The sequence below is a fragment of the Carya illinoinensis genome, chromosome 3 (genome assembly GCF_018687715.1).
Source record: "Carya illinoinensis cultivar Pawnee chromosome 3, C.illinoinensisPawnee_v1, whole genome shotgun sequence".
In the NCBI taxonomy this organism is placed as follows: Eukaryota; Viridiplantae; Streptophyta; class Magnoliopsida; order Fagales; family Juglandaceae; genus Carya; species Carya illinoinensis.
In genome coordinates, this window is record NC_056754.1 from 16,653,333 (window position 1) to 16,667,154 (window position 13,822).

Genomic DNA, 13,822 nt, shown 5'->3' on the forward strand with positions numbered 1-13,822 from the left:
AATCTCTTATATTTTCGGATTAAGAGGTTGTTTTTACCGTTTGGTGAAGAGTATTTAAGTTTTGGGCATTGGGTACGGGTGGATTTTCCGGTTTATCTCTCCAAATCAGGTATTCTCCTTAAATATATTCTCATTTTAGATTTTATATAAGTGTTTTCGTTTGCTATAATGAGTTCGTCATATAGTTTGCTGTCTTTTGATGTAATTTGGACTGTAAATGTTGAGGTTTTCGGAGGTTGAAGACGACTGTAATCTGGAATTAATCCATTCGAACGGTACTCGTGTGCCGTTCGAACGTATGTCCTTAGATCGAACGGTGACTAGCACCGTTTGAACGTTATGTTGGTCAGTATTAAAATAATTAATACTTTAAATGCAGGAATTGAATTAAAAATTAATTATTTATAATCTACATTTAATAATACTTAAATACTTAAAAGATTAAAGTAATCAAATGAGAATGAATTCAATTACAAATCATCTAAAATTTAATAATACTTAAATATTTAATAGTTGAACTATTCAACTATAGGTTAATACAAATAGTTTTGTTTTAATAACACAAAAATACTTAATCTTTGAATTAATAAAATGAATTTTAAATAAAATACAAATAATCTAGATTTAATAATACTTAAATACTTAAAAGTTAAAAGTAATCAAATGAATTTGAATTAAAATATAAATTCCGAATTATAATTAATAAAATGAATGTTAATTACAATACAAATAGTTATAATTATTAACTAGAATGTTAATTACAATACAAATAGTTATAATTATTAACTAAAATGTTAATTAAAATACAAATATTTATAATTAATAAAATATTTTGAAAGATATAAAACAACTATCTAATTATTTAATAATATAAATACTTAATTAACATATCTTGCATTGTTTGTTTGATACATGTTCTATTGAAGAATTGGTTGCAAAACAACAAGAGTTAGAGGCTCAATTGGCGAGACAAGGAGACATGGAAATGCGCCTCAAACAACATGAAGAAGAACAAGCAGAGTTCAGGAGAGATATGCAACTCTAAATGCAACAGTACAGGCCTCCAACCAACTGATGGTTTTTTACGTCTAGCTTATGACATTATCTAATTATGTATGAACAATGCTAATATCATGGTTATTTATTTCTTCGCACTTATTATAAAACTTTTGTGAGTAATTAAACAGTTCCTAATTTATGTTTTTCAAATATTATGGATGTCTATTTAATTTTTTTTTTTATAATTATTGATTTTAATAAAAATAATATCCGTTCGAACGACGGTGTCACGTTCGAACATTAATGGGTAGGGCGTTCAAACGATAATGTACCGTTCAAACATTAATGACCAAACCGTTCGAACGATACTAGATGCGCAAAAAACGTTCAAACGCAGGTCGTTACCATAGCGTTCGAACGTTGATCATCACCGTTCGAACGTTGATCATCACCATTCGAACGTTGATCAGCACCGTTCGAACGTTGATCAGCACCGTTCGATCTGTTCTTTTAACGTTCGAACGTAATTCTATTGATCGTTTGAACGTATCTTGATAACCGTTCAAAAGATACATTAACGTTCGAACGGTAACTAAGAAGCATTCGAACGCCATTCTGGAACGAATTTTAACCGTGACAAAAAAAGTCATCGTTCGAACGGTATCGAACGGTCAATTTCAAAATCATTCCAAAAGATATATTTTGGGACGAAATTGTGATTTTCGTCTCAATATATCTTCTGGGACAGTGATGTTGGGACGACCTTGGGACGAAATTAAAAAATCTTTCGGAACGAAATCTATATATTTTGGGACGAAAATTTTTGTCCCAAAAAATGTTTTTTGTTGTAGTGGTAGAAATATGCCAGGTGTTAAATTGATTAGCTAACATGTTGTATTAGTATGTTAATAAAAACTTTATATTATAGAAGTACAAATAGAAAATCAAATGAGAAATTTTTAAAAATTAATGGACTTAATATGAGAAAATTAAAAAAACTGATCCAAATTTTCTATGAATGAATGAAGATCTAAGTAATAATAAGAGTATAAAATCTTTTGTGAAACCTATGATTGCTGAAGGTATGACATTGAGAAGGGTGATGAAACTTTGTGCTGATTTGGGCTTTGTAAGGGTTGTTTTTTAAGGGAATTCTCAAATCTTGTAAACTATAATGATGAGCTAAGTGTTGATTATGGAACACTAATACATGATGCTTGAAGTATGCTATTGGAAAGATCTAACTGCAGGTTGTTTTTGTTCCCAGAGAGGCCAACTGTGTTGCCCATAAATTAGCAAAACTGGCATTATTTTATGAAAGTGAGCAAATTTGGATCGAAGATGGTCGATGCAAATTATGTTTACTGTTTTGTTAGAACAGTCTATGTAATGTTAATAGATTTTTCTGTCTTTATATTTTCACATCAATATGAGCTCTAAATTTCAAAAGACAAAAAAGAAAGTCGCAATTAGAGTAATGATATCTGCACAATATATTTTACAGCACATGTTGTAAAATAAAAATATTTTTATAAGATATTTTGAATTTCTCTTTTAAAAATATTGTTGTTTAAAATATTATAAAAATTGATGTGGATTTAGTTTTTTTTTTTAATAATAATAAGATAAATAATAATTTTGCAATTAAGTCAACTTTAAGAGGACAATAAGTCACGTGCGTCGGGAGCAGAACAGTGAAAATGATTGAAACTGGTATTTACCGGAAAGTAGTTGAACAAACGATCCAATTTGACCGGATTTTATGTGTTGGTGAAAACATTCTTTGATTTGACGTCAGCTAACTGTATTCAGCCATACAGCGATCGCTCATACATTTAATCAAGAGGAAAAGCATCCAATTATGCAAAATAGTTGAATAGCTTCACTTCCAACTGATATTTATAAACGAGTGGCTATAAACGATCATATGCAGTTAAAAGGAGAAATATTATTTATAATTGTGACTATATAAGTCTCGTGTAGTAATTTAAAAATAAATAAATTTAATATTAAATTAATTTAATTATCTTGTTTTGTATAAACTAAAAAATACCAATAATTTTTATTTATTTATTATTCTTCATTTTATTTGCACATATAATTGCTAAGAAAACCAAGAGGTGACACTTAAAATTGTATATTTTACGTCACTTGCTTTCTATTTAATAATTTTACGACAAGGATTTGATCAAGTGTTTGCTATTTTTTATATTTTAAGTCTCTTATATATGATTTTCAATGAATAGGGTGTTACTGTGATCATGTGAAAGTTGCCTCCAATTTTCTCCTCTACGTACCCTTTTAGTCTATGAAAAAATATATTTTTACGGCGAGATTAATGTGATATAAAATTTAGATTAATTTTTTTTAGGAGTTATTTTTTGATCGTAGTAATGTCGTTGATAGATTCATGAAATTATCACGTAGAGTAATTTTATATATAATTATAGAGTGAATAAATATCATACAGTCGTTTGAAAAAAAATTATTATTTTTAAATGATTGTACACTTGGCTTAACTCAATTAATTGTGCTTCATTAGGCCAATTCTTGAGCCTAGTTCTTATCATGAGCTACTACTCCCAAATTTGAAAACTGCATTGGTACATAATTACCAAACAAATTCCAAAACTTTTTTTTTTCCCACAACCAGATTACAGTTAAAAAAAAAAAAACTGTCCAACAGAACAATCACGTTTTATCTGCCACGTCAAACTAAGAGCACCTGAAACCATATTACTGTTATACCCTCCGTCGTTACTCAAAAGCTCTTGCAAAATATGGGGGTAATTATAAGATTTCGCAAGGAATGCTAGATTTTACTGCTAGTGCTAGAGATATACAAGACGACAGATACAGTTGCTCCACTTCATCAAGTACATCAACTTTTAAATTCGGGAGTTAAATCTTGACCGTCGAATTAAGATTGAGCGTGACTGTAGGACCCACTTAGTTGAAAACACGCGCTAGGGAGGAGAGTGGGAGCTCGAGTACAAATAATGATCAAAGTTTTTTTTTGGAGGGGGGCCAAGCGTGCTTTGCGCTACACGAGGGCTAATGGCAGTATGGCTGTATTAGGAGAGGGCCGGTCTTCGTGACATGATATCATGGGTTTGGTACAGCCGCTGATTATGAAATCTATAATTTCAACTTTCAAACTGTACGAAAGACGACGTACCAAATCTGTAAGAGTGAGTATTGCACAAGTAATATACAGAGATAATGATATGCTTGGTATCCTTCAACTACTTTTTTATTATTTTATTATTTTTTAAATTTTTTTAAAAAAATTTATTTAATAATTAAAGATATTTAAAAAATACTAAAAATAAAATATTAAAAAAATAAAAATTTTATATACACTAGAATAGTGTGGTAAGCAAGTATCATCTCATAAGTTTTGTGCAATATTTTAATAAAATAAATAAATTTTATTATAAAAAGATATATATTTTTTTGAAATAAAATTTAATTTTTTTATAATCTTACGTACCAAATCTTATTTTTAAGAGTGAGTAATGTATAAATTCTAATTGGAGTAAAAGATGACTTTATCATGAAAAAAGCATAAAAAGTTCTTTTTTTTAAAAAAAAAAATTAATGTTAACTTAGAACATTACCCCTTAGTCGTAAAGCATTTTCATAATTTCAATAAAGTTCGCGAAACTTTAGCAATGATTTAGATTATATTATACAGAAAATGGAATACTGGTTGAATTGAATAAAGCAGCCCTATAGCCACCGACTCAAGCTCAAATTTGAGTTCGGGTAATTTTTTTTTTTTTCTTATAGTTTTAAAATACTTTTAAATATTTAAAAAAAATAAAACTCACAACATCGATAAAAGATACATATTTAATCACTAATTAATATATATATATATATATATATATATATATATATCGGAGAAATGATCGGGATCCATTAATGGGATCCCAAAGCATTTCTCAATTGAATATAGATAATCGACCGCACAATGGTATTGAATTGAGTAATATTGTATGGTAATTATAAATTATATAAAAGCAAATTTACAATCTTAATTTTTTCTGATTTTATTTTATTTTTTTAATTTTTTAAAATTTTACGAGGTTTTCTATGATTTTAGTTTCTTCTTTAAAACTTTCAATATTTTGATGTTCATTCTTTTATATTTATTTTTTTAATACCTTTTTTATTTGTGGTAGAATGATTGTGCCTTTTTTTGTTTATTTTTAGATACTCGCCCTGCATTTTTTGTTTTGTTTTTATACAATGTGGTCACCATTAGTACTTATTATGGCTTGATAGGAGAGTACTCATTATCGTCTTATGTCTATAATTTACAATAATTTAACACAAGGTGGGACAGAGGAACCGATTTCTTACATGGTGATTAATTACCATTTTACCATAGGGACCAATTTTACAATTTGAGAAAATTCCGTGAATCTATACAATAATTTTTCATTTTATGGTGGTTTTTTTTATGGGCCTTTTATAGTGGCTTAAATGCTGGTTAAGGGACCTTATATTGGATGACAAATGTTACTATGCCAAGATCCATCAATTGGTAATACTTTGATTTTTTATTAAGAGAAGTAATGATGAAATCCCCCTCTCCCATGTATACGTATATATATATATATAAAGTTATTATGCCGCTCCAATTATACTGTTTACTTTGTTCTATTGATATGATACTATACTATATATATATATATATATGTCTTTGTGTGTGTGTATGTAGATATTCAAAACAAAATGGCCTCATCCAAAAACATAAAAAGAAGAAGACTGAAACTCAAAGTTTATTCTATCCCTTTTATGTTTGTATTTTTATTTATTTTTTTAATAAATTACTTAGTACTACATGGTGGTGCCACATCAATAAGACAAAATGAGCAGTATAAGTAAAGTGACATAGTAGCATTTCACATATTGGATACCATATAGTTGTGTATATATATATATATATTCCCTTTTGTATGTAACGATGATTGTGCATATATCATTGATTAAACAAAGAGGAAAGATGATACATAAATATAAGTTGACAGTCCATGCCATGTACCATGAATTTGTAAGAGGAAACTCATGCATGTAGAAAGTCAAGTTTTGGCTCCATTTGAATAGCAAAAGTGTTATATTTCATCTCCTCTCATTATCATAATTTTTTTAAATTTTTACACAAAAATATAATAAATAATTTAACTTTTTTAAACCCAAAAACAATAATAATATTAAAAAATAATATTTTAACAATATTTTATTTTACTTTTAACTTTCATTTAAAACTATTTCATCTCATTTCAATATCCAAATCACACCTAACACTCAAGTTTGGTGCATGAAACACTTCCAAACTCTATTTGTTCAATAATACCAGACCAAGTTCATCACTTATACGGACTCAGCTCTCTTGACTCAAAAAAGTGGAAACCATTGTGGTCAAACCACATTCATGATCAGGGAGATCAAGATAACCCTAGCTCGAGTTATAACCTTTAAAGAAGTTGAGGATATTCTGGCCTCTGCAGTTCACAACTAGAGACTATTGACAACCTTTTCCTGGTGCCACTTTTCTTAGTGCTATATATGGACGGAATCCCAATAGCCAGGCCTGATCCAACATTCGACGGTTTGCTGCAAATCCAATTGTAAATAAGATAAACCATTATTTTTAACCCAAACTCTCTTCTAGATATATCCATTCCCATGCCAGGCTAACAATTAAGAATGAAAGTCCATAGAGAGCATAGAGAGCATAGCTAGAGATTCATGACAAACATTAATGAAGAGAGACTTTCTTTAGGTGGGTTCTACCTTTTTATTTTTTTATTTTTATTTTTTTTTACTTCGGTGATTTGTATGTCTTAAATTTGCATAAATAATTTTGTTCACAAATGTCCTCAAAATCATCTTAAAATTTATATAAAGTCAACTATACAATATTATTTCACCGATATTTAATATTGTCTGAAAAATTCTGTCACTAGCTATAACGATTATATTGTCTATTTCACGCTGATATGATCAGTCTCTCATATTGCATATGGAGAAGGGTGGTGCTACTCTCACAGCTGAGAGCTCTCGGTGGAGCTTCCACCAGTTGTTTTGGGATTTTTTAATTTTTTATATGTATTTTCTAACATATTTAAATATTTTTTAAAAAATAAAAATATTCATAATATTATTGAAAAACATTTACTTAATAATTAAGTAAAAAAATAATAATAAAAAAATTACAGCAATAACTTTCATAGGAATACCAGCAATAAGAGTAACATTTTCCTACGGATCGAGAAACCCTGGCCAGGAGCATCCAACGAAGAACCCTGACCAAGAGCTTCCATAAACAGTCAGTATTTATTAGGGAGTCCAGTCAGTAAGATTATCTGTCCCAAATGCTAGATCTCCTCATGGTTACCATCGAAGGCTGATCTAGAGGGAGGTCTTCGACGTACTAAGAACATTTAAAAGTGCCCATAATGCTGTGTCTTTATTATAGTTTGAAAGTTAGATATTCAACCGCACGTGTAATCAAATGTAATGATTATTTCTTAAAAAAAATTGTAATGATGTTTCAATTGAAAAAAAAGGCATTTCATATGAGAGGGAAAAAATTATTGATATTGATGGGTTTGGATCTTAAGTTCATGCATTGTAGTAGAAAAAAATTTGAATTCTGAAAAAAAAAATATATATATATATATATATATATATAAAAGAAATAATTACACACTAATTTTTAAATAATAAGACTGTAAATATTTATTTTTCTTCAAGCAGATGACATTTTATCCATCGTTTGAAGTATAAAAAAAGAAATAATACTACTTTGATCTTTTATTTTATTATTTTATTTTGATCATTTATATATTTAATTTTTTTGTTTATTAATTAAGGAATAGATTATCAGTGAATTTATATATTTTTATATTTTTTTAAAATATTAAAAAATATAAATTAATTTTTTTTTTTTTTTTACCTGTAGAGCACACCAAGGGATCAAGACTCAAGATCCTAGCAGCACTCATAAAAAAGGAAGCCGTTCACTAGATCTGAGAGAGAAAAATGCAGGACTCCTACAAACTACGAAGTACAAACAGCCAGAAAGGAGTTATATATATATTAATTAAGAGAAGGAATCTCCATTAATTGACAGTAATGGACCAGTCTTGATCACACGTACGCGAAAGCTAGAGAGACAAAGAGACAGCTTTAAGTGAGAGAGAGAAAGAGAGGGAGACTGTATAAAAAAGCACGAGAGAGAAACTGAGGAGGGAAACCATTTTGAGCGTATTAATTAACACAAAAAAACCAAATCATCGCCTTGATCTCGGCTATTTGGACACCAATAAGACAGGCAAAGAGCGACAGAAACATCGTAAACAAGGAGGCAGGCACAGAAACCAGAAAGATTAGCGAGAGAAGAGATGGAGATATTGGGTCGCAGAGCATTCATGTGAGAAACAGCTAGCTGTTTTCGTTCCAGTGTCCACTCTCCTCCACTTAGATTTGATAAATAAATACCCTTCTTACCTTCCTTACTTCGACTTTTTGACTCCTTTGAACTCTCTCTCTCTCTCTCTCTCTCTCTCCCCCCCTGTTCCAAAGCAACAAAACCCACTTTCTCTCAAAAATCAGAGCTTTCTCTAAGCTCTCTCTAATGGCAGCTCTGAGACCCTAAAACACCTACTCCCTCACAGCCTCCAAAATGAAACCTTTCTGCCCCTCTAACTCTCACAGGTGTCTTTTCCTTCTTACCTTCACTTTCCTCTCCCTCCATGCTTCATCAGCATCTTCCTCTTCCTCATCCGGAAGTTACGCCCAGCAGCTCATCAACTTCAAAGACAGTCTCCAAAACTCAACCCTCCTCTCCGACTGGCTGCCCAGCCGAGACCCATGTACTTTCTTCGGTATTTCCTGTAAAGGCTCCCGCGTTTCGTCCATAAACCTCAGCTCCACCCCTCTAAGTACCGACTTCAGCCTTGTCTCGGCTTTCCTCCTCTCCCTTGACCACCTCGAAACCCTTTCTCTGAAATCCACCAACCTCTCCGGCACCATTTATTTTGCTCCCGGATCCAAATGCAACACGTTATTAACCACCCTGGATCTCTCTCACAACAACCTCTCCGGCTCTCTCTCGGACCTCTCCAGCTTGGCTTCTTGCTCGGGCTTGAAATCGCTCAACCTCTCTAACAATATCCTTGACTCTCCTTCCTCCGCGAAAGACTCTCCGAAACTCGGTCTCGAGGTTCTTGATCTCTCTTACAACAAGCTCTCCGGCTCGACCGTTGTCCCCTGGCTCTTTCCGGGTGGTTGCAACGGTTTGCAAAGCTTGACCTTGACGGGAAACGAGCTCACGGGCGAGATAGCGGCTGTCTCCACCTGCGACACCCTGCAGTATCTGGACCTCTCGTCCAACAATTTTACTGTGGCTATTCCTTCTTTCGGCGATTGCTTGGCTCTAGAGCACCTCGACATATCTGGCAACAAGTTCTCAGGGGATATCGGCCATGCTCTCTCCTCGTGCAGCCATCTCGCCTTCTTGAACCTCTCCAGCAACCAGTTCTCTGGTCCCATTCCGGCGCTCCCGGTGGAGAACCTGCAGCTCCTTTGTCTCTCCGGAAACCATTTCCTGGGTGAAATCCCTTCGTGGCTCGCCGGCGCGTGTGGTGTCCTCGTGGAGCTCGACCTTTCGGCCAACAACCTCTCCGGTGCGATCCCGACCGGTATGAGCGCTTGTTCTTCGTTGGAATCGTTTGATATCAGTGACAACAAGTTCTCTGGTGAATTACCGATCGAAATCTTCCTAAAGATGAGCAATTTAAAGAAGCTGGACCTGTCTTTCAACACTTTTCTCGGTGCTTTGCCGGATTCTTTGTCGAAGCTTGTGGGACTGGAGACGTTGGATCTTAGTTCCAATAATCTTTCCGGCACTATTCCTAGCACTCTCTGCGAAGCTCCCGGTAATAGCTGGAAAGAGCTCTTCTTACAGAACAATCTGTTTACGGGTTGGATTCCCGCGAGTTTGAGCAACTGTTCTCAGTTGGTTTCGCTAGATTTGAGCTTCAATTATCTCACTGGAAAGATCCCTCCGAGCTTGGGAACGCTGTCCAAGCTTCGGGACCTGATAATCTGGTTGAACGGGCTACATGGGGAAATCCCACAAGAGCTCATGTACATCCAGACGTTGGAGAATCTGATCCTGGACTTCAACGAGTTGACGGGGACTATTCCCTCGGGGCTAAGCAACTGTACCAATCTGAATTGGATCTCCTTGTCGAACAACCGGCTGAGTGGTGAGATTCCAGGGTGGATCGGACAGTTGTCGAACCTTGCAATACTCAAACTGAGTAACAATTCCTTCAATGGGAGTATTCCGCCGGAGCTTGGGGACTGTAAGAGCTTGATATGGTTGGATCTCAATACCAATTCCTTGAATGGATCTATTCCGACCGCGCTTTTCAAGCAATCTGGAAATATTGCGGTGAATTTCATAAGCGGGAAGACGTATGTGTATATCAAGAATGACGGGAGCAAGGAGTGTCATGGAGCTGGGAGTTTGCTTGAATTTGCGGGGATTAGTCAAAAAGAGCTTAATAGGATTTCGACCAGGAACCCCTGCAATTTTACTAGAGTATATGGAGGTAAGATTCAACCTACATTCAACCACAATGGGTCTATGATTTTTCTTGATATTTCCCATAACATGTTGTCGGGTAGTATTCCAAAGGAGATTGGGAGAATGTTTTATCTCGATATATTGAATTTGGGCCATAACGATTTCTCTGGAATAATTCCCCAAGAGCTTGGGGACTTGAAGAATCTCAACATTCTCGATCTCTCTAGCAATAGGCTTGAAGGGTCAATCCCACAGTCCATGAGTGGCCTTTCTTTGCTCACGGATATTGATCTGTCCAACAACCATCTCACCGGAGCGATTCCTGGAACGGGACAGCTTGAAACGTTTCCAGCGAATAGGTTCCAGAATAATTCAGGGCTCTGTGGGTATCCTCTTGCTAAATGTGGCGAGAATCCGGACTCGAGTTCAAATTATCAGCACCAGAAGTCCCATCGGAGGCAAGCATCCCTTGCTGGGAGTGTGGCAATGGGATTGTTGTTCTCCGTCTTCTGTATCTTTGGTTTGATTATAGTTGCCATTGAAACCAAGAAGAGGAGGAAAAAGAAGGAGGCAGCATTGGAGGGTTATATTGAGAGTCGTTCCCACTCGGGCACAGCCAATGTCAGCTGGAAGCTAACTGGTGCCCGTGAGGCATTAAGCATAAACCTTGCCACCTTTGAGAAGCCCCTTCGGAAGCTGACTTTTGCTGATCTTCTCGAAGCAACAAACGGCTTCCACAACGACAGCCTTATTGGTTCGGGTGGTTTTGGCGATGTGTACAAGGCCCAGTTGAAAGATGGAAGTATTGTAGCCATCAAGAAACTCATACACATCAGTGGACAGGGTGATCGGGAATTTACTGCCGAAATGGAAACCATTGGGAAAATTAAGCACAGGAATCTTGTTCCACTTCTGGGTTACTGCAAGGTAGGGGAAGAAAGGCTCCTGGTTTATGAGTACATGAGATATGGAAGCTTGGAAGATGTTCTGCACGACCAAAACAAAGTTGGGATCAAGCTGAACTGGGCTGATAGGAGAAAGATTGCAATTGGGGCTGCGAGGGGATTGGCTTTTCTGCACCACAATTGTATCCCACACATCATTCATAGGGACATGAAATCGAGCAATGTCCTGCTTGATGAAAACTTGGAAGCCAGAGTCTCTGATTTTGGAATGGCCAGGCTTATGAGCGCTATGGATACCCATTTGAGCGTCAGCACTCTGGCTGGAACTCCTGGCTATGTCCCTCCTGAATACTACCAGAGCTTTAGATGTACCACAAGAGGTGATGTTTACAGTTATGGCGTGGTCTTACTTGAGCTGTTAACCGGGAAACGACCAACAGATTCGGCTGATTTTGGCGACAACAATCTTGTGGGGTGGGTTAAACAGCATGCCAAACTGAACATCATTGATGTTTTTGATCCTGAACTAGTGAAAGAGGATCCCAACCTTGAGATTGAGCTTTTACAACACTTAAGGGTCGCTTGTGCTTGCTTGGATGATCGGCCATGGCGGCGTCCCACAATGATTCAAGTCATGGCAATGTTCAAAGAAATCCAAGCTGGGATGGACACTCAATCTACCATTGCCACTGAAGATGGAGCTTTCAGTTCAGTAGAAATGGTAGAGATGAGCATAGAAGAAGCCCCTGAACTAATGAGGCAGTAGAACAACAGTCCCGACAAGTTTTCAAGCTCATTCTTTCGAATTAAGAAAGAAGAAAGGTGGAGATGATTTATTCAGCTTCCCAAAATTTTCCCCACTTCCTTAGAACTTTAAGTGGCATAAAAACTGCTTTTGTATCTCTACCATTTAATGTATGTAGTCTTTTTATTTATACATAGAATGTTGTTTAACTCTTTATGAAACGTGTACATAACAGTTTCAGTCGATGCTCTGTTTTAGTTCTTAGATTTTCTTCGTGAGTGAACTTTTCGTTCAGGTATAATCCCCATCCTCAAAAGGGGTCATTGAATCGGTGATGGTGACTAAGTGGAGGGTTCTTTTGGCCCTTTCTTCAGGATGCTGCTTGATTTTGTTTTCTCGCTGATCTTTCTGTGATGTTCGATCCATTTTTCTAACATGAACAATATTGCCAAAGCATGTCCCTTTATTTCTAAAAACAAATTATTGATTCTAGATATTCTTGAGTAGTTATTGATTAACGTCATTTTCATCTGTGTTATCAATCTCTTCTTTCTTTGATTTTATCCTGCTTTCTCCGTCACCAAAATATTGTCCGAAAATCCAACCAAACATCAATATTTTTCATTTTAAAACCACTACTTATAATATATTTTATTTATTTCCTATATTTCTCTCTGTTAGTGGTCAAATTAACTTCGAAATTGTAGAAAGGTTTATGCATTCCAAGGAACTTGAAAAGTTTAAAAGATAAGTGGATATATGGCATCATATGCATAAAAAATTCGAAGAAAATCAAGTAATGAATCCCCCATAAAAGGCCGCATCAAACATATATATATATATATAAATCAGATAATTTAAGTGCATCGCTCCAGCTACAAGGGTTTTGGACCATTTTATTTATTTCGTTTTGGGTCAGAAGAAATGAAGGGACCATCTGGCTTTAAACCCCTCAGAGTTCTTTACTTGTACGTTTCTCGCCATTCACGTCCATCCATGGCTGGACCATCAATAAAATATAAAAACTTGTCTCTTTTTCCATCGACAAGGTGCATGCAGCCTCACACGTACTGCCCTTGACCTAGCAAATAATATATATATATATATATATATTTTCTGTTCTGGCTATATATGAATTTATATGTATGCATGCATGTGTGGTACCTCTTTTTTAGGCATATATATATGCATGAATTGCATTATTCAAGTAGCTAGCTGCAAGAACATGAATTGATTAATATAGTATTAACTAGACGTTGTTAGTTGTTGTTGCCCTCGATGGATGAACATTATCGAAAGCTTGTTGCTTCCGATCTTGACTTCTAGTAAGCATGCGCGCAGCACCAAATTTATCACCCACTCTCCCATGGGCAGTGCACACTGCACATGGCTCAAAATGTCTTTTCTTCTTATAAAATATATATATCTATTTAGAAGATAATAATTTTATAGTTTGCCCCGATACTCGATCGAATAAACCATCCACCGGTTAACTGTTCACGTTTTGAATGAAAGGAGCTGCAAGCTGCTCTTACATGCATGAGAAAATTCAAGATATATATA

General features: G+C 34.9%; 1 protein-coding gene across 1 annotated transcript; it reads left to right on the forward strand.

The window, feature by feature from the left end:
- The first annotated feature begins 8,300 nt into the window (after positions 1 to 8,300).
- Positions 8,301 to 12,475, forward strand: LOC122303506 (systemin receptor SR160). Its single transcript, XM_043115314.1, has one exon. It carries the CDS (start codon positions 8,699 to 8,701, stop codon positions 12,278 to 12,280), a length of 3,582 nt encoding a protein of 1,193 aa, XP_042971248.1. The 5' UTR covers positions 8,301 to 8,698; the 3' UTR covers positions 12,281 to 12,475.
- The last annotated feature ends 1,347 nt before the right edge of the window (positions 12,476 to 13,822 follow it).

Bases quoted from the DNA above. Each gene is read 5' to 3' on its own strand.
- LOC122303506 (XM_043115314.1), top strand. From the start codon at position 8,699: ATGAAACCTTTCTGCCCCTCTAACTCTCACAGGTGTCTTTTCCTTCTT.